Source organism: Pseudophryne corroboree (assembly GCF_028390025.1).
Source record: "Pseudophryne corroboree isolate aPseCor3 chromosome 3 unlocalized genomic scaffold, aPseCor3.hap2 SUPER_3_unloc_23, whole genome shotgun sequence".
NCBI lineage: Eukaryota > Metazoa > Chordata > Amphibia > Anura > Myobatrachidae > Pseudophryne > Pseudophryne corroboree.
In genome coordinates, this window is record NW_026967512.1 from 118,695 (window position 1) to 139,227 (window position 20,533).

Consider the following 20,533-nt stretch of genomic DNA (forward strand, 5'->3'; position numbering starts at 1 on the left):
GCACTACTGTATTACACAGAACACACATAAAGGCTGACACAGCAAATAACTAACACATACAAGGGATTAATTAGAAATAAGGAAGCATAATCATCAAGTCTAAATATCAACTGATTCTGTGCGGGACCCATACACCTCTTTACTGCCTCCAGCATCCCCTGGTACTGCACTGCGGCCATCCGCCCTGACTCCCACTATCACCACCAGCCCTATCTCCCTAAAACCTTTCCCACCAGGACTGAGTCACAGCCAACTGGCATCACCCACACCTGGAGCTCAGCTAGACAACCATTTAGGATTGGTACTGGGCTCTCAGTACCCAGAGCAAAAGACAAGTCATCTGCATAGCAGTGGTAGATGAGGACATGACACCTGATTATTTCACCCTGCGGTAGCATGTATATTGCAAAAAGCATAGGATAGGATGAGAACCTTGAAGAACGCATGGCAATGATAAGTATACTCTAGAAGATTAAAATAGTTCCTCACCTGAGTGGTCTATTGTGTGCAATATGAGATGATTTATTTCTCAGAGTATGGAAATGGCCTCTCATCTGTGTGACTTCTCTGATGTATAACAAGATCTGATTTCTGTGCAAAACATTTCCCACACTCAGAACATGGAAATGGCCTCTCACCTGTGTGACTTCTCTGATGTCTAACAAGATGCGATTTGTTTGTAAAATCTTTTCCACACACAGAACATGGAAATGGTTTCTCACCTGTATGACTTCGCTGATGTTTAACAAGATCTGATTTGTGTGCAAAACATTTCCCACACTCAGAACATGGAATTAGCCTCTCACCTGTGTGGCTTCTCTGATGTCTAACAAGATGCGATTTGTATGTAAAACATTTCCCACACTCATAACATGGAAATGGCCTCTCACCTGTGTGACTTCTCTGATGTTTAACAAGATCTGATTTCTGTGCAAAACATTTCCCACACTCAGAACATGGAAATGGCTTCTCACCTGTGTGACTTCTGTGATGTATAACAAGACGTGATTTAAGGATAAAACATTTTCCACACTCAGAACATAGAAATGGCTTCTCACCTGTGTGACTTCTCTGATGTGTAACAAGACTTGATTTGTGTGCAAAACATTTCCCACACTTAGAACATGGAAATAGATTCTCACCTGTGTGACTTCTTTGATGTATAACAAGATGTGATTTCTGGATAAAACATTTCTCGCACTCAGAGCAAGAAAATGGCCTCTCACCTGTGTGACTTCTTTGATGTATAACAAGATCTGATTTGTGTACAAAACATTTCCCACACTCGGAACATGGAAACGGCTTCTCACCTGTGTGACTTCTTTGATGTATAACAAGATGTGATTTAAGGATAAAACATTTACCACACTCAGAACATGGAAATGGCTTCTCATCTGTGTGATTTCTCTGATGTGTAACAAGACTTGATTTGTGTGCAAAACATTTCCCACACTCAGAACATGGAAATAGATTCTCAGCTGTGTGACTTCTTTGATGTATAACAAGATATGATTTCTGGATAAAACATTTCCCACACTTAGAGCAAGAAAATGGCCTCTCACCTGTGTGATTTCTGTTATGGCTAACAAGATGTAATTTGTTTGCAAAACATTTCCCACACTCAGAACATGGAAACGGCTTCTCACCTGTGTGACTTCGCTGATGTATAACAAGATCTGATTTGTGTGCAAAACATTTCCCACACACAGAACATGGAAATGGCTTCTCACCTGTGTGATGTCTCTGATGTTTAATAAGATCTGATTTTTGTGCAAAACATTTCCCACACTCAGAACATGGAAATGGCTTCTCACCTGTGTGATGTCTCTGATGTCTAACAAGATCTGATTTGTATGGAAAACATTTCCCACACTCAGAACATGGAAATGGCCTTTCACCTGCCTTACTTATCTGTGGGTTAATAGGCTGTGTGTTCTGTGTAAAACATTTGGCATCTATAGAACAGGGAAACACTGTATCTACTCTCAGAGCTGTAACAGATGCACCAATATCAGAGTGATCAGGAGAACTTTTCCCAGGATCAGAGGGATCAGCTGATAGAGCTAGATGTATAATTGGGGTAATGGGGTTATCTCCTGGAGATTTCTGTCTACTGTCATTATCTTTTATTTCACAATCCGGAGATAACATTAGATGTCCTTCTGAGATATTCCTGCTTGTGTGTCCATCTGCTGGAAATAAAACACATTATGGTAATGTGATATTTTCTGTAACAATATTAATCTTGTAAACAATAGAAGACGACTCTCTGGGACACTTAATTGTAAATGTGTGTGTATAATAAAACATAACTTTTAATGAAGGCTTTATAATATTGTGTCTCAGACTATCATTGTGTCCACCCTCCTGAGAACACTCACAATAACAAATGTAATATTATAATAAGACTTAGATATATCTCTCTCTTGTACTGGTAACTAACCATGAAGAATAAATGGAGATGTAGTCACTCGCCAAGTCCTATGTCAGCACCAATGTAAAACAATGGATGGGGAACATATCGTATGAATTGGAGACTCTAGATCAGGGGTCTTCAACCTTTAAGACAGTGTGGGCCACATAAAAAAATGAAACGAAGCCGAGGGCCACTAAGCTATACTGCGGTATTTAGAATCTAAATTTTAATTTATGATTGTAATGAGACCTTTTCTAGACTCATAAGACCATAAAAAAGACTTCAAAAGATAATTATTGTAATTTAATGAATGAAACATGGTCTACTTTACCTTTGTTATTATAATAAGTTCATATCAGTGGGAAACTTGGCATTGTTTTTGCTTGGCCAGCTTGTCGATGTTGGCATCAATGTTAGAAGTCGCTATGCGCAGAGTATTCTCAAGATGTTGGTCTGTAAGCACTGAACTGGACTCATACGGCAGTATCACTGGACTGGTGGGTATAATGTGGGCATGCTTTCACAATATTGCTGCTGTCTGTCTGTGATGGGAGGAGGGAGGGTATGATAGCGCCTATGTCAAGACATAGGTGCTATCATACCCTCCCTCCTCCCCATCACAGACAGACAGCAGCATTGTCAAAGCATGCTCCCTGCCATCTCTGCTCTTAATACTTAATACACCCCCTGCTGGGTCCCCCGCCACGCCCCCTGCCCTCAATACTAATTTATTCACTGCCATGCTCAGGCTGCGCACCCCCGTCCCCGCCGCTCCCGCACGCCGGGTTCCTGCACTGCCCCCTGCCCTCAACACTTATACACTTTTATTCTCCTGCCGCAGCCCACCCCCCCCCCCCCCGCGCCGGGTCCCCGCCGCACACAGCCATGCTCAGGCTGCATACATGCTGCCGCACCCCCTCCGCTCCCGCCCGCCGGGTTCCCGCACTGCCCCCTGCTCTCAATGGTAACTTGCCGCACCCCCCCCAGCCGGGTCCCCGCCGCTCTCACCCACCTATTCAACACTGCAGGCGGAGGGAGACACAGGGAGGGAGACACAGTAAGGGTGACCAGACCACTGACCAGCCTAAGAGGAGCTACTCCCCTTCTTCACAGGCAACCAGTGACAGTGCGGGGGAGTCACATGACTCCGGGAAAGGGAAAAAAAAATATTTTTTTTGTGTTCACATGTGCGCTGCGGGCGGGCGCGTCGGCGGGCCATGGAAACCATAGCAGCGGGCCACCTGTGGCCCGCGGGCCACGGGTTGAAGACCCCTGCTCTAGATGAACAATAACATCAGTCATATGAGCTGATGGATCAGAGAAATGTCTCCTAACGTTACTCCTGGAAGCATTGGTAAGGTAGCATTCCTTTATGTGTGTGCTCATAAGCTGGTAAGCCTGTACATGTGTTACTCACCCATATATAAGGTATATTGCTACAGCAGAGTAGGTGTGGAACAAGGTACTTTACATGCAATACACCATATCATATCCTGTAATCATCATCATCTGCTAGGTTATAATCTACTTTCTTTTGCGTCCTGGAGGATGCTGGGGTCCATTTAGTACCATGGGGTATAGACAAGTCCTTTGGGAGCCACTGGAACTTTAAGAGTTTAATACTGTGGGCTGGCCCCTCCCTCTATGCCCCTCCTACCAGACTCAGTCTAGAAAATGTGCCCGGAGGAGCCGGTCACAGCTAGGGGAGCTCCTAGGACTTTTCTTAGTTTTTTATTTTCTAGAGCTAGTTAGGTTACAGGAAGGCTCCTGGCAACAGCCTCCCTGCTTCGTGGGACTTAGGAAAGGGAATAGGAACCAACTTCCTGAAGAGTTAATGGTTCTCTACTCCGCTGACAGGACACTGAGCTCCTGAGGGTGCTGATCGCAAGACCATGAGGCAAGTGCTCACTCCCGTAGCACAGCCGCCACTACCTAACAGAGCCAGAAGAAAGAAAAGTGAGTACAGTGCCAGCGTCCCGGTTAGCAGCAGGGTATGGCAGCACAAGGGTGGGAGCGCAGCTCTGACAGGCTGCGCTCCAGGAAGGCTCAGCAACACACAGTGTAGGCGCTTTGAGGGGCGTCCTGAGCCAGCACGGATAAACCCTACACTGGTCACGCAGCTAACAGGGGCTAATCCCCCTGTTATCACTAAAATCCTCAGGCCAGTATAAACAATCAGTGCGGGAAGCCGGGCACCATTATAAGGGGCGGGGCTTCCTCTCAGAGCGGATCCAGCACTAACCAGCACCATTTTCTCCCTGCAGAGACAATCTGTAGTGGGTATGAAGTATTCAGCTCCCACTACTTCATCTAATACCCCACCTACATACCCCAAAAACATATACTTTCCCAGATAATGCAAGCTGACACTGATACCGACTCTGTTACAGGGGACGGTGATGGGGATATGCAGGGGGAGGTGCATCTATTGCTAAAGGGGTGCAGCTAATGATTGAAGCCATTAGGGATGTTTTGCATATTTCTGAGAAGGTTCCAGGACAAGTAGAGGAATCTTATATTACAGTAAATAAGAAATCCTTGCTTACCTACCCTGCTTCTAAGGAGTTAAACTCTTTGTTTGAAAAATCCTAGGAAAACCCAGAGAAAAAATTCCAGATCCCTAAAAAAATTCTCATTGCTTTCCCTGAAGAGGATAGGAAGAAGTGGGAAAACTCACCTACAGTAGATGCTTCTGTATCTAGGCTGTCTAAAAAGGTGGTTTTACCTGTCCCTGATTCAACCGCCTTAAAGGAGCCGGCTGACTGCAAGATTGAGACTACGCTCAAATCACTGTAAACTGCTACAGGCATGGCTTTAAGGCCCACTATTGCTTGTGCGTGGATTTCTAAAGCCATAGTAAAGTGGTCAGGCACATTACTAGAGGATTTAGATACTATGTATAGGAGTGACATTGACTTTTTACGTCACATACAGGATTCTGCAGGTTTCATGGTGGAGGCCATGAAGGACATTGGCCTGCTACTTCTATGGCTGTCTCGGCACGCAGGGGACTCTGGCTACGCCAATGGACTGCGGATGCAGAATCCAAGAAAAGTGTGGAGAACCTGCCATTCACAGGTCAGGCACTATTTGGGAATGCATTGTATGCATGGATTTCCATGGCGACTGCAGGTAAGTCGACATTTCTTCCCTCCGCAGCACCACCAGCTAGGAAATCTTATCCTACACCTACACTGCAGTCCTTTTGGACCGCAAAATTTTAAAAATCCAAACCCCCTCCCACCTTCTTTAGTGGAGGTCAGGGAAGATCCAAAAAACCTCACCAACATGTTCCCAGGAACAGAAACCAGGTTTTGCTTCCTCCAAACACTCAGAATGACAGTGGACATCTCAGCCTGCAGATCAGGCAGGTGGGAGTGAGACTAAAAGATTTCAGTCACGTCTGGGCGTCATCATGCCTAGACCCCTGGGTGACAGATATTGTTACCCAGGGGTACAGACTGTACAGACTGGAGTTTCAGGAACTCCCACCTCACAGATTCTTCAAATCATGCTTACCAGCTTCGCTGACAGAAAGTGCTATTCTACAGGAAGCCATTCACAAATTGGTACAAACAAATGTCAATGTTTCAGTTCCACCTCACCCAAAAACCAAGGGTTATTACTCAAACCTGTTTGTGGTACCAAAACCAGATGGTTCGTTAAGGCCTATATTGAACCTGAAGTCGTTGAACCCCTAACTTGAGGGTTTTCCAAAACAAGAAGGAGTCTCTGAGAGCGGTGATCTCAGGTCTGGAGGAGGGGGAATTCCTAGTATCCCTAGATATCAAGGATGCGTACCTTCACATTCTGATCTGGCCACCTCACCAAGCCTATCTACGGTTTGCACTACAGGACTGTCACTACTAGTTCCAGACATTGCCATTTGGCCTCTCCACAGCACCGAGGGTGTTCACCAAGGTCATGGCGGAGATGATGCTCCTCCTACGCAAACAGGGAGTGAACATAATTCCATATGTGGATGATCTGCTGATAGAGGCATCTTCCAAGGAGAAGCTGTTGCAGAGTATTGCGCTCACAACAACTACTCTGGGATCATGAGTGGATCCTAAACCTTCCAAAGTCACATTTGGAACCGACAAGGAGATTGCCCTTCCTGGGGATGATACTCGACACAGAAGTGCAGAGGGTGCATCTACCGCTGGAGAAAGCGTTGGTCATCCAATCAATGGTCCGAGATGACTTGAAACCTCCCCGGGTATCGGTTCATCGGTGCATTCGCCTTCTGGGGAAGATGGTAGCCTCCTACGAGGCTCTACAATACGGCAGATTCCATGCACAGTTCTTCCAGCTGGATCTCCTGGACAAGTGGTCGGGATCTCATCTTCACATGCACCGGCGGATATGCCTGTCGCCGAAAGCCAGAAATTCACTACTCTGGTTGCTGCAAACTTCGCACCTGCTCGAGTGCCGCAGGTTCGGGATTCAGACTTGGATTCTTCTAACTACGGATGCAAGCCTCAAAGGTTGGGGAGTAGTCACCCAGGGGGAAAACTTCCAAGGAAAGTGGTCAAGCCAGGAATTGGTCCTTCCAATAAACATTCTGGAATTAAAGGTCATATACAAATGGCCTTCTACAAGCGGGCACCTGCTCGAGGGCCGCATGTTCGGGATTCAGACTTGGATTCTTCTAACCACGGATGCAAGCCTCAAAGTTTGGGGAGTAGTCACCCAGAGAGAAAACTTCCAAGGAAAGTGGTCAAGCCAGGAATTGGTCCTTCCAATAAACATTCTGGAACTAAAGGTCATATACAAATAGCCTTCTACAATCGGCTCATCTTCTGCAAGATCGAGTCATTCCGGTTTAGTCGGACAACATCACAGTGGTGTACTACATAAATAGGCATGGTGGAACGAAGAGCAGAGCTGCAATGTTAGAGGGAACAAGAATCCTCCGCTGGGCAGAAAGACACACTGGCGCTGTCGGCGATCTTCATTCCGGGAGTGGACAACTGGGAAGCGGACTTCCTCAGCAGACACCAGGAGAATGGAGCCTCCACCCGCAGGTATTTACAGAGGTAACAAGCCGATGGGGTGTACCTCAGATAGACATGATGGCCTCTCGCCTCAACAAGAAGCTTTGGAGGTACTGTTCCAGGTCACGAGACCCACAGGCAGTGGCGGTGGACGCCCTGGTGACTCCGTGGGTGTTCCACTCAGTGTATGTGTTCCCTCCACTTCCAGTCATCCCAAGGATTCTCAAACTAATAAAAAGATCAAGAGTTCCGGTGATCATCATTGCTCTGAACTGGCCAAGGCGGACTTGGTACGCGGATTTTCTGGCATTAGTGCTGGAGGATCCAAGGCCTCTTCCTCTTCACGAGGACCTTCTACTGCAGGGGCTGTTTGCCTATCAAGACTTACCCCAGCTACGTTTGACGGCATGGAGGTTGAACACCAGATCTTAGCTCAGAAGGGTATTCCAAATAAGGTTATTCCTACTCTGATCCAAGCTAGGAAGGGAGTAACGTCTAATTATTACAATCGGCTTTGGAAAAAGTATGTGTCTTGGTGTGAATCCAAAAAGTTTCCTACGGTGGAGTTTCAACTGGGACATTTTCTCCTCTTTCTGCAAGCAGGTGTGGATGTTGACCTACGCTTGGGTTCCCATCAAGGTCTAGATTTTGGCATTGTCTATGTTCTTCCAGAAACAATTGGCTGCTATCCCTGAGGTTCAGACTTTCTTGAAGGGAGTTCTGCACATCCAACCACCCTTTGTGCCTCCTATGGCACCTTGGGATCTTAACGTGGTGCTGTAGTTCCTGCAATCGGATTGGTTCGAACCTTTACAGGAGGTGGACGTAAAGTTTCTTACTTGGAAGGCGGTCACGTTAGCCTTGGCTTCTGCCAGACGTGTGTCAGAATTGGGGGCATTGTCGCACAAGAGCCCCTACTTGATTTTTCATGAGGATAGAGCTGAGCTCAGAACGCGTCAGCAATTTCTCCCTAAGGTTGTGTCGGCTTTTCATATAAACCAACCTATTGTGGTGCCAGTGGCTACTGACACCTCAATTACCTCAAAGTCCTTGGATGTCGTGCAGGCTTTGAAAATCTATGTGAAGAGAACTACTCGTCACAGGAAGTCGGACGCACTATTTGTACTTTATGATCCCAACAAGATTGGGTGTCCTGCTTCTAAGCAGACAATTTCACGCTGGATCAGGCGTACTATCCAGCATGCTTAATCCATGGCAGGATTGCCAATTCCAAAATCTGTTCAGGCCCACTCTACCTGTAAAGTAGGTTCTTCCTGGGCAGCTGCCCGGGGTGTCTCGGCTATTCAGCATTGCCGAGCAGTTACTTGGTCAGGGTCGAACACGTTTGCTAAGTTTTACAAGTCTTATACTTTGGCCTCTGAGGACCTCAAGTTTGGTCAATCAGTTCTGCAGGAACCTCAGCACTCTCCCTCCTGTACTGGGAGCTTTGGTACATCCCCATAGTACTAAATGGACCCCAACATCTTCTAGGACGTAAGAGAAAATAGGATTTTAATTACCTACCGGTAAATCCTTTTCTCGTAGTCCGAAGAGGATGCTGGGCGCCTGCCCTGTGTTACGTATTACTGCATTGTTACTTAGTTCAGTATTGTTGGTTCAGCCGTTGCTGAATTATTCCAAGTTGGTTACTTTGGCTTTCCTTTTTGTTATGTGTGAGCTGGTGTGAATCTCACCACTATCTGTGTATTTCCTTCTCTCAAAGTATGTCTGTGTTCTCGGGCACAGTTTCTAGACTGAGTCTGGTAGGAGGGGCATAGAGGGAAACCAGCCCACACTATTAAACTCTTAAAGTGCCAGTGGCTCCCAAAAGAACGGTCTATACCCCATGGTACTAAATGGACCCCAGCATCCTCTACAGACTACGAGAAAAGGATTTTTGGTAGGTAATTAAAATCCTATTTTGACATCATCAGTGTTTTACCTCTATACTCTCAATAGTAATAAGGATGCTGTGTGTACAGTAAGTATGATATAGAGAATTACATATCAGAATCTATACAGCTGCCGCCATACTTCTGCTTCTCATACGTGTGCTAATGGCAGCAGTGAACATCTGAGTGAGAGTGCAGGGAAGACAGCAGAGTCTGATGAGAAAGAGATTGGATCTGCCTTTGCAGGGATGTACCACACCTTCCACCCGTTAGTATATAAAATAATAAATAAGAGGAGAGTGGTCCATCCAGACGTGCTTTCTGGAGCTCACCTCACTAAGTGACTTCTTATCTACCCTACCTGATAGCTGTCAGCCACTGCTGGGACCCAGACCCAATCTATTAAGTCACCTACTCCTACTGCCCTAAAGCCGCTCACTCCGCTCACTCTGGGCACCGTTCACTGCCGCAGCCTAGTGACGCCTATGAAGCCATGGGCTGTATTCTGGGGCTATGTGCGCCCAGTCTTTCCTGTACGCTCCAGACACCTGACTTGGAGGTGCTTTTGGCTCAGGCAGGAGTACTTGCTCTTCAGATAACATAGGTGCTCAGCTCCCGCTACTGCTGGGGACAGAACGGGCTGCCCTCAGTCACCGGAGCCCGGCAGTGATACTGGGAAGTGAGATGACAGCCATTTTGGATCCTGGTGCCCGGCCAACGCATGCTTTGCCTTCTGCCTTCAATAAGGTTTAATATAAATATGTGTCCTGACGGCTGGACCGGGGTCACTACACTAAATTGAAGCATTTGCCTGGAGGTGAAACTACCTTCTATTTATATGGTACCACTATCATCTACTTCCTCTCAGTCTACATGCAGAGCCCAGTATCAAGTATCGTCTGAGTACAGCTCATTACACTCTGATTACAACCTCACAGTATATTATTTTGTGGATTTATTCACTGAATATATACTGCTCAAAAAATAAAGGGAACACTAAAATAACACATCCTAGATCTGAATGAATGAAATATTCTTATTAAATACTTTGTTCTTTACATAGTTGAATGTGCTGACAACAAAATCACACAAACATTATCAATGGAAATCAAATTTATTAACCCATGGAGGTCTGGATTTGGAGTCACCCTCAAAAGTAAAGTGGAAAAACACACTACAGGCTGATCCAACTTTGATGTAATGTCCTTAAAACAAGTCAAAATGAGGCTCAGTAGTGTGTGTGGCCTCCACGTGTCTGTATGACTTCCCTACAATACCTGGGCATACTCCTGATGAGGTGGCGGATGGTCTCCTGAGGGATCGTCTCCCAGACCTGGACTAAAGCATCCGCCAACTCCCGGACAGGCTGTGGTACAACGTGGCATTGGTGGATGGAGCGAGACATGATGTCCCAGATGTGCTCAATTGGATTCAGGTCTGGGGAACGGGCGGGCCAGTCCATAGCATCAATGCCTTCATCTTGCACGAACTGCTGACACATTCCAGCCACATGAGGTCTAGTATTGTCTTGCATTAGGAAGAACCCAGGGCCAACCGCACCAGCATATGGTCTCACAAGGGGTCTGAGGATCTTATCTCAGTACCTAATGGCAGTCAGGCTACCTCTGGCGAGCACATAGAGGGCTGTGCGGCCCCCCAAAGAAATGCCACCCAACACCATTACTGACCCACTGCCAAATCGGTTATGCTGGAGGATTTTGCAGGCAGCAGAACGTTCTCCTTGGCGTCTCCAGACTCTGTCACGTCTGTCACATGTGCTCAGTAAGAACCTGCTTTCATCTGTGAAGAGCACAGGGCGCCAGTGGCGCATTTGCCAATCTTGGTGTTCTCTGGCAAATGCCAAACGTCGTGCACGGTGTTGGGCTGTAAGCACAACCCCCACCTGTGGGCGTCGGGCCCTCATACCACCCTCCTGGAGTCTGTTTCTGATCGTTTGAGTAGACACATGCACATTTGTGGCTTGCTGGAGGTCACTTTGCAGGGCTCTGGCAGTGCTCCTCCTGTTCCTCCTTGCACAAAGGCGGAGGTAGCGGTCCTGCTGCTGGGTTGTTGCCCTCCTACGGCCTACTCCACATCTCCTGATGTACTGGCCTGTCTCCTGGTAGCGCCTCCATGCTCTGGACACTACACTGACAGACACAGCAAACCTTCTTGCCACAGCTCGCATTGATGTGCCATCCTGGATGAGCTGCACTACCTGAACCACTTGTGTGCGTTGTAGGGAGGTCATACAGGCACGTGGAGGCAACACACACTACTGAGCCTCATTTTGACTTGTTTTAAGAACATTATATCAAAGTTGGATCAGTCTGTAGTGTGTTTTTCCACTTTAATTTTGAGGGTGACTCCAAATCCAGACCTCTATGGGTTAATAAATTTGATTTCTATTGATCATTTTTGTGTGATTTTGTTGTGAGCACATTCAACTATGTAAAGAACAAAGTATTTAATAAGAATATTTCATTCAGATCTAGGATGTGTTATTTTAGTTTTCCCTTTATTTTTTTGAGCAGTGTATTTTGCCATTTGTGTCTCTCTGTGCTGAGTACTTCACGTCTGTGATCACGCTGACCTCTAGTGGAATTTCTCGGTCATTACTGTGTTATTTGAGTTGCATTACATCATGTTTACTTGAAATTTTGGCTCAGATACCCCCGTCACCCCGACTAAGAATGTAATTTTGAACTGAGTCATCTTGATGTAACCTCCTGACAGCGTACTACTGCTCCTTTTATTTATAGATCTTTGTATTTTCCTATCTCTGAGAGGTCAGTCTCTTTGTTGCCGGCTTATCATGCTTCCAAAAAAGGTTAAAAAGGTACCAAATCGGTCCCACCTGTCCATCTCTTTGGTACCTCAAATTCAGGTGGTCCTTCTGAGACCGCTACAACATCATCTGCTTCTTCTTGTCAGACGCACAGCCCAGCTGTAATGGCTGAAGACATCTTAAGACACTCTAGATGGTCCTGTTACTCTACGCTCTATACATTCTATGTTATCTAGATTTAAGGACTGAAATAACCTCAGAACTTAACTCTAATATTCAAGCTTTGAGGTCCAGTATCAGTGAGATTGGCACGCGTACAGACTAAGATGAAAGAGATTGTTGCGTCTCACAAAGATCTGATTTCAGCACATGACACCCTTCAGGAAGACCTGGTCTCTATTCGTGATAAAGTCATTAATTTAGAAGACTGGTCTCAGAGAAATAATATCAGAATAATGGGCGTTCTGGATTCTGCTACAAATGCTGAGCTTTATGATTATGCCACGGTTCTATTTTCAGAAACTTTCACAGAAGGCTTCTGCCGCAGACCTTCTTATTGATAGGATCCATAGACTTCCAAAGTACAAACAGGCCCCTATCCAAGCACAGAGGGACACTCTGCTCAGGGTCCACTTTTTTCATATTAAAGAACACATTCTACAGGCTTCTTTGTATTCCTCGTCCACAGCTGAGTGCCTGAATAATCTGTAGATATTTCTCCTGTGACGCTGGCCAAAAGGCGTCTATTCCACCCAAGGAAATGTGCAATACAAATGCAAAACGACGCCTTCACAGTGATACCTTCAACAGAGGATGGCCCTGCTATTCTGAAAAAATAGGATTTTAATACCTACAGGTAAATCCTTTTCTCGTAGTCTGTAGGGGATACTGGGATGGTCTTAGTACCATGGGGTATAGATGGGGTCCATTGGAGCCTGTCACTTTAAAACTTCTTCAGAATGTGCTGCTCCTCCCCTCTATGCCCCTCATGTAGACTCTTTCTAGGAAAACGGTGCCCGAGGAGACGGACATACTTTGAAAGGAGGAAAAGAGACAAGAAAGTGGTGAGAGAAGGAACCAGCACACAACACGAGGATAGCAACACTAACCACAACTTGAAAATAGGGACATCAAAACTAGACCCAAACCACAACACACAAGAACAACTCTTGCTGGAAAATATCAAAGCACAGAGGCGGGCGCCCAGTATCCCCTATGGACTACGAGAAAAGGATTTACCAGTATGTATTCAAATCCTATTTTCTCTAATGTCCAAGGGGATACTGGGATGGTCTTAGTACCATGGGTAAGTTCCAAAACTATAAACCGGGTGGGAGAGTGCTGAGACCCCATCAAAACTGACCAAACTGAAGGTCCTCAGTAGCCAAGGTGTTGAACCTTTAAAACTTTACAGCGTGTTCGAACCCAACCAAGTAGCTGCCCAGCATAACTGCAAAGCTGAGATACCCCGGGCAGCTACCTAGGAAGAACCCACTTACCATGTGGAGCGGGCCTGAATAAACCTGCTTCGAAGCAGGACAACCAATCTTTGAAGAATCATATAAAAAAAAAAAGCGAGTCTGATTTTCTGAGATGAGCTGGCCTCTTGACATAAATCTCCAAAGCCCGAACCACGTCCAAGGATATTGGTGTAAGACGTGCCAGTGACCACCAGAACCACCATCGGCCAAGTGATATGAAATGCTGACACCACCTTAGGCAAGAATGTCTAGCGAGTTTTAAGCACCGCTCTATCCTCATAAAACACCAGAGAAGGACTCTTACAGGATAAGGCCCCTAATTCCAAAACACACCTCACTGAGGCCAAGGCCAACAACATGATAGCCTGCCATGTCAAATACTCCATGGCCACCTTGTGGAAAGGTTTAATCAAACCGATTGGAGAAAGGCCAGAACCAAATTGAGAACTCACGTCGCTGTGGGAGGCACAAAGGGTGGTCGAATATGAAGGACACCTCTCAAGAACATTTGGACCACTGGGAGAACACCCAATTGTTCCCTGGAAGAAAAAGACATGGCTGAGATTTGAACTTTTATGGAGCCTAAACATAGGCTCACATCCACAACAGCCTGCAGGAAGTGCTAGAAATGTCCCAGATGAAAATCCACAGCAGAATACTGTTGACCCTCACACCAAGAGACACATTTCTTCCATATGCGATGGTAATGTTTTGATGCGACCATTTGGCCGGCTTTCAGCATAGTCGAGATAACCTTGCCCGGAATCTCTTTACTGGCAAAAATCCTCCCAATATATTTCCATTGCATCAAACGTAGCCGTGGTAAATCTGGATAGATGAACGGCCCTTGTGTAAGATGATCATCCTGAATTGGCAGAGGCCAGGGGCCTACGAGCAATAAGGCTAGAAAGTCTACGGGGCCAGTCTGGGGCAATCAGAACTGCCTGAACCCTGTCACTTTAAGTCCTTTGAGAACTCTTGGAATTAGAGGAACTGGAGGGAACAAGTACACCAACCAGTAAATCCATGGTGTCTCCAGAGCGTCCACTGCTGCGGCCTGTGGATCCCTCGTCCCAGAACAGTAATGCAGAAGCTTCTTGGTTAGCTGAGAACCCAACAAGTTGATTTGGGGGTAGCCCCACCGATGAAATATCTGCTGAAACACTTGCGGGTAGAGGCCCCATTCCCCCAGGTGCAGATCGTGTCTACTGAGGAAGTCTGCTCCCCAACTGTCTACTCTCTGAATTAATATGGGGGAAATGGCCTTGGGATTCCGCTACACCCAGAGGAGTATCTGTGACACCTCCCTCATTGCAGCTCTGCTGTTTGGACCTCCTTGTTGGTTTATGTACGCCCCAGTTGGTGCGTTTTCCGACCATACCTGTATGGCCTGATACTGAAGGATATAAAGAGGTCAGCAGAAGGGAATTGTAAATCGCCCTGAGTTCCAAAACATTTATCGGAAAGGAAGCCTCTTGATCAGAGCACCTTCACTGGAACCAAGCCCCTAGGGTCACTGCACCCCAACCATGGGGGCTTGCATCCATTGTCACCAGAATCCAATGATGAATTCCGAAATGTCGACCCTCTGGGAGGGAGATCAGCAACCACCATAAGAGGGAAATCCTGGCATTTGGTGAAAGGCATATCATCTGGCGCATATGCAGATGTGACCAGACCATTTGTCCAGCAGATTCAGCTGGAATGGTCATGCATGAAATCTTCTGTACCGAATTGCGTCGTAGGAGGCCATCATCTTTCCCAGTAAGCGTATGCAAAGATGTACCGTGATTTTGTTCAGCTTCAAAATGGAACGTACCATCGTCTGAATTATCTTTGCCTTTTCCATAGGAAGGAACACCTTCTGAACACCATGTCCAGTATCATTACCAGGAACTGAAGCCTCTGCGTAGGTTCTAGGTGGGATTTCTGCAGATTGAGAATCCACCCATGATCCGTGAGTAGTCGTGTTGGAAGGCTGATCTTTTCCATCAACTGTGCTCTGAATATAGCCAATATGATGAGAGCGTCCAAGTATGAAACGATGTTCACTTCCTGCTTGCGGAGTTGTAGCAACATCTCTGCCATCACCCCTGATAACACCCTCAGTGCTGATGAGAGACCGTAAGGCAAGGCCTGCACCTGGTGATGACTATCCTGCAGTGCAAAGCTGAGGTAAGCCTGAAGAGGCGGCCATATTGGGATGTGAAGATACGCATCCTTAATATCCAGTGAAACCAGGAATTCCCCTTCTTCCATGTCACGCTTGGCTTGAGTTGGGGATCTGACGACTGATAATTGACTGAGGGAGCAGCTATCGGCAAAGGAAGGAAACGAGGTGGCTGAAAGTAGTTCTTACTCATGGATTGAAGACTTAGGCCCGAAGATGTAGAGGGGTAGGCAATGAGGACAATGACCGAGAATGATACACTGAAGAAAGAGGAATTAAGTTTTAATGAGACCACAATCATACACAACGACTAGGAGAGAAGTCTGAGCGAAGAGCACAGGGCAACTTACAGCAGCAAGTAACTTGAAGTACTGGCAACATAGCTAAGCATCAATCCCTTTTTATAAGGGAAGCCGGATTGGTTGGACACAAACTGGGATACCTATTGTCTTGGATTGGTCTCCAACATGGTGGATCCCTGCACAGAGGACACATATGGAACCAGCACACAGCCACTACCTCTGGCCTCAGCCTCCCAGACGCTGCACTCCAGCAACAGGAAACTTGGAAACAGACACCTCCGGCTACCATGCTCCGCTCCCCAGGACCCGGACCCCGGCCTCCAGACCCCCGGCAGCCGCACCGGAGGACCTTGCTGCTGTAGTTCCTATCCATCGCAGCAACACCAGCCAGCTAAGAGGAAGGCCGCAGGGACCAGAACCGGTGTTTAGACTCCGGATACTCACAGTACCCCTCTTTTTAAGGTGGTCTCCGAACACCCACGCTGCTTAGTGGGATTCTTGGCATGAAAGGCACAATTCAGTCTTGGAGCATGAACATCCTCTGCAGCCACCCAAGATCTTTCCTCCGGACCATATCTATGAGATAATGGAGATGACCATACCTCTTGCAGAAGTCAAGAAACTTATGAACCTCGACTTACTCATTTTGAGCTGCTTGAACCTTGAGAGGTTAAGGGAAAGCTGCCTGGAAATGATTTAGTACAAGAGGCTTTAGCAGAGAAATGTGAAAGGCATTGGGAATTTTCAAATAGGGAGGCAGTTTCACCTTGTAAGAAACAGGATTCAACACTCTTAATAGGATATGGACCGATGAATCTTGGAGCAAACTTTTTGGAAGGAACTTTGAGTCTGAGGTTTCTGGTGGATATCCAAACACAATCTCCCACTTTGAGACTAGGAACAGCCCTATGTTTCCGATCAGCGTAGGTCTTTTATTTCTGGAAAGTATTAAGTAGCGCCTTATTTATTTGTCTCCAAATCTTAGTGAACTGATGAAGAGCGGATTCAGCAGCAGGAACCTCAAGAGGTGGGAGAGATTAAAAGGAAGGAACTAGTGGATGAAAAATATAGTTAATGAAGAAAGTAGTGGAATTGGTAGAAGAATGATATAGGTTATTGTATGCAAACTCAGCAAATGGGAGGTAATCCATCCAGTCTTCCTGAGCAGGGGACATGAACGTCCGTAAGAAAGTATCCAGATCTTGGTCGACTCTTTCAGTCTGTCCGTCAGTCTGGGGATGGTAGGCTGAAGAGAAGTACAACTTGATTCCTAGGACAGAGCTGAGAGCTTTCCAGAACTTGGTGGCAAATTGAGGACCCTGATCAGAAACTATTTCCTGTGGAAGGCCAAGCAAATTAAAAATATATGAGAAAAACAATTTGTATAGCTGAGGAGCAGAGGGAAGACCGGTGAGGGGTATGAAGTGAGCCTTCTTCGAAAATCATTCCACAATGACCCAAATGGTGTTGTGCCCTCTGGAGACTGGCAAATCGGTTATGAAATCCATAGAGATGTGAGTACAAGGCTTTTAAGGTGTTGGAAGTGGATGATTAAGACCTGAGGGAGATGTTCGTGGACTTTTATGTTGAACACACTTGGAAAAGGCTGCTACAAATTCAAGGACATCCGTTTTAAGATGAGGACACCAGTATAATCGCTGAATGAATTTGAGAGTCTTAAGACCACCGGCATGACCTATGAAATATGAAGAATGAGCCCACGTAAGTAATTTCATGCAAAATTTTGGTGCTACAGAAGTTCTCTCCGGAGGAGGTAGAGGAACAGTACGAGTTGAAGCAAATGAAGCCGGATTCATAATCAATTGTTTCTCAGAGGAGTTCAGTGAATCATCCGTTTGAAAAGAACGAGAAAGTGCATCTGCTCTTCGATTTAAGGTTCCTTGGCAGTTAAAGAGTTTGAAGGAGAACCGAGAGAAGAAGAGAGCCCACCTGGCTTGCCATGGGTTTAAACAACGAGTTTAAACAATGGGTTTAAGCCATCATGGAAGGACTTGGAGAAGACGGGATGGGAGAAGATTCTGAATGATCATGACTGGGGCTCAATGTTAGTTGATTAGGAAGAAAAGGTCTCAAGTCAGTTTGAGAGGATTCCTGTTGAGGACAAGGTTTAGCTTTCTTATGAGATGATTTTCCAGCTCTGCCCATTCTTCAGCATAACATTACGGAGATTAGAGAACAAGGTCAGGAGGCCAGTAGCGACATAGCAGAAGTATTGAAGTGTGGAAATAGGGAGACATCAGTGAGCATAGACCCACAGTGGCCATCGGTTACAGAAATATTGTGAGGTCAGTTGTTTATGGGTAATAGCAAGAAGATGCCATCCTTGAGCGGTAAAGTAATTTATAGGAGCCAGCAACTGGAGCCTGCTACTGCCCTGGACACATGGACTGTTTCGCCGTAGCTATACTGATGCCCCAAGAGCTCTAATTGGATCTTGCGGGGATTGAGGGAAGCAGGAGGGGGAAAAAACCCCAGAAGCAGTCATACAGTACGGAGGATGTAATCAGCACAGTCTGCCACCAGAGGGAGATGACAGAGCAGGAGTGGAGGCCAGGCAATAATAATAATAAAAGCAGTTCAGGCGACCACTTACTACCCAGGTAGGGCCGCAGCGGCAGAAGTCCCTGCCGGAAATCACTGAGGCTGTAGTGAAGGGCAGTGATCATGGGCTGGCAGTGTCTGTAGCTCCCAGAGAAGCGGCTGGTTTCAGGAGGGCATGTGGCTATATTGCCAGTTTTCAAGATGGCCACTTCTGGCAGGGAAGCCCAAATCAGAAGAAACTGGCCGGCTATGGTGGGTGAACCAGGTCAGTAATAAGGCAGGAGAGGAGAGGGTACTAGGATGCAGTGGCCCAGGGTAGCGTATCTGGATGCATAGGAATCCCACGTGTATGTCCTCTATAATTCACAGCTCCGCCAAATTCCCCCATAGCACCATGGGTTAGGAGGAGAGGGGGAGATGCCGGGACACTGCTGGAGTGATGACAGGCAAGCGCTCCATGTATTCCCCGACTCAGGGCTTCAACGGCCGGACAGTAGGAGAAGGCAGGCTGCAGGCGGGTGAGCTGACTAACCTGACGCGTCCCTGCTGAGGCCACCAATCCCCGTAGTATGCACTGCATCAGATGCCAGGAGAGCAGCTCCGCTCCGTGTCTCCCACCACGGTCACCGCTGATCCCCAGTCAGCCTCTCCACACGACTCCAACAGCATGGTTAGGCAGAAGAGTGGACAGGGCGCACAGCCCTCGGTGAGTAGCAGCGCTACCTCGCTGTGGTCTGGTCCGCGGTGGGATCACTGCACAACTTTAGTCCGCGGCTTTGGATCTGGGTGTTGGCCGCAACCTGCAAAAGCCAAATTAATGGCTCCCCGGCTCCGTAACCTACAAAACACACAGAGGGGCAAGAAAGGGCCCGAAATAGCCCGCAGGACAGCTGTAAAAGGCAGAAAGGACCTATATAAGCAGGAGCTCCTTTATACTGCTTCCTGCTGCCTTTCCAGTCAGGCCACACACCCCATGACATAATTTATTGATGTTGAAAACAAAAGTAATGTAGATTTTCACACCAATCTAAGACCTGCTAATCTACTTTGGGAGCCACCTCCCTTTTTTTTTAAACAGTCCCCAGCTGGACGAGTATAATTGGAATTCCATTTCTTGGAATTCTAACTTCCTACTGGGCGTAACCCAAAATTTCCATCAGCTGTTTTGGGACGTTTTAAACACAGTTGCCTTAGTTTTTAACACAGGCTCTACTGCCTCTTCTAAGGATAGAATGGCATACATAGCACTAATTAGCTTAGGTATGTCCACTGAGCGGAGACCTTCCGAAGGATGCTGAGGTCCATATTAGTACCAATGGGATGTACCAAAGCTCCCAGAACGGGCGGGAGAGCGTGGAGGTTCCTGTAGAACCGCTTGACCAAACTTGAGGTCATCAGAGGCCAAAGTATCGAACTTGTAAAACTTAGCAAACGTGTTCGACCCAGACCTAGTATCTGCTCGGCAAAGTTGCTGCGCCGAGACACCCCTGGCAGCCGCCCAGGAAGAACCCACTTTACGAGTAGAGAGGGCCTGAACAGATTTTGGACACGGCAATCCTGCCATAGAATATGCATGCTGGATGGTGAACCTGATCCAGCGAGAAATCGTCTGCTTAGAAGCAGGACACACAATTTTCTTGGGATCATACAGGACAGAGAGTTCGATTTTCTGTGACGAGCAGTCCTCTTCACATAGATCTTCAAAGGCCTCACAACATCTAAGGTCTTTGAAGCAATTGAGGAGTCAGTAGCTACTGGCACCACAATAGGTTGGTTGATATGAAAAGCCGACACAACCTTAGGAAGGAACTGTTGACGTGTCCTGAGTTACGCCATATCTTCATGGAAGACCAAACAGGGACTTTTACAGGACAAGGCCCTCAATTCCGATACACATTGCGCAGAAACTAAGGCCAACAAAGTGA

At 46.8% G+C, this 20,533-nt stretch overlaps 1 protein-coding gene across 1 annotated transcript in view; it reads right to left on the reverse strand.

The window, feature by feature from the left end:
- Positions 1 to 268: 268 nt before the first annotated feature.
- Positions 269 to 20,533, reverse strand: part of LOC134983767 (zinc finger protein 585A-like) — a 140,846-nt gene continuing 120,581 nt past the window's right edge. The window contains exon 7 of the mRNA XM_063949409.1: positions 269 to 1,898. Within this exon, the coding sequence (XP_063805479.1) occupies positions 523 to 1,898 (1,376 nt within the window). The 3' untranslated portion in view covers positions 269 to 522. The remainder of the gene's footprint in view (positions 1,899 to 20,533) is intronic.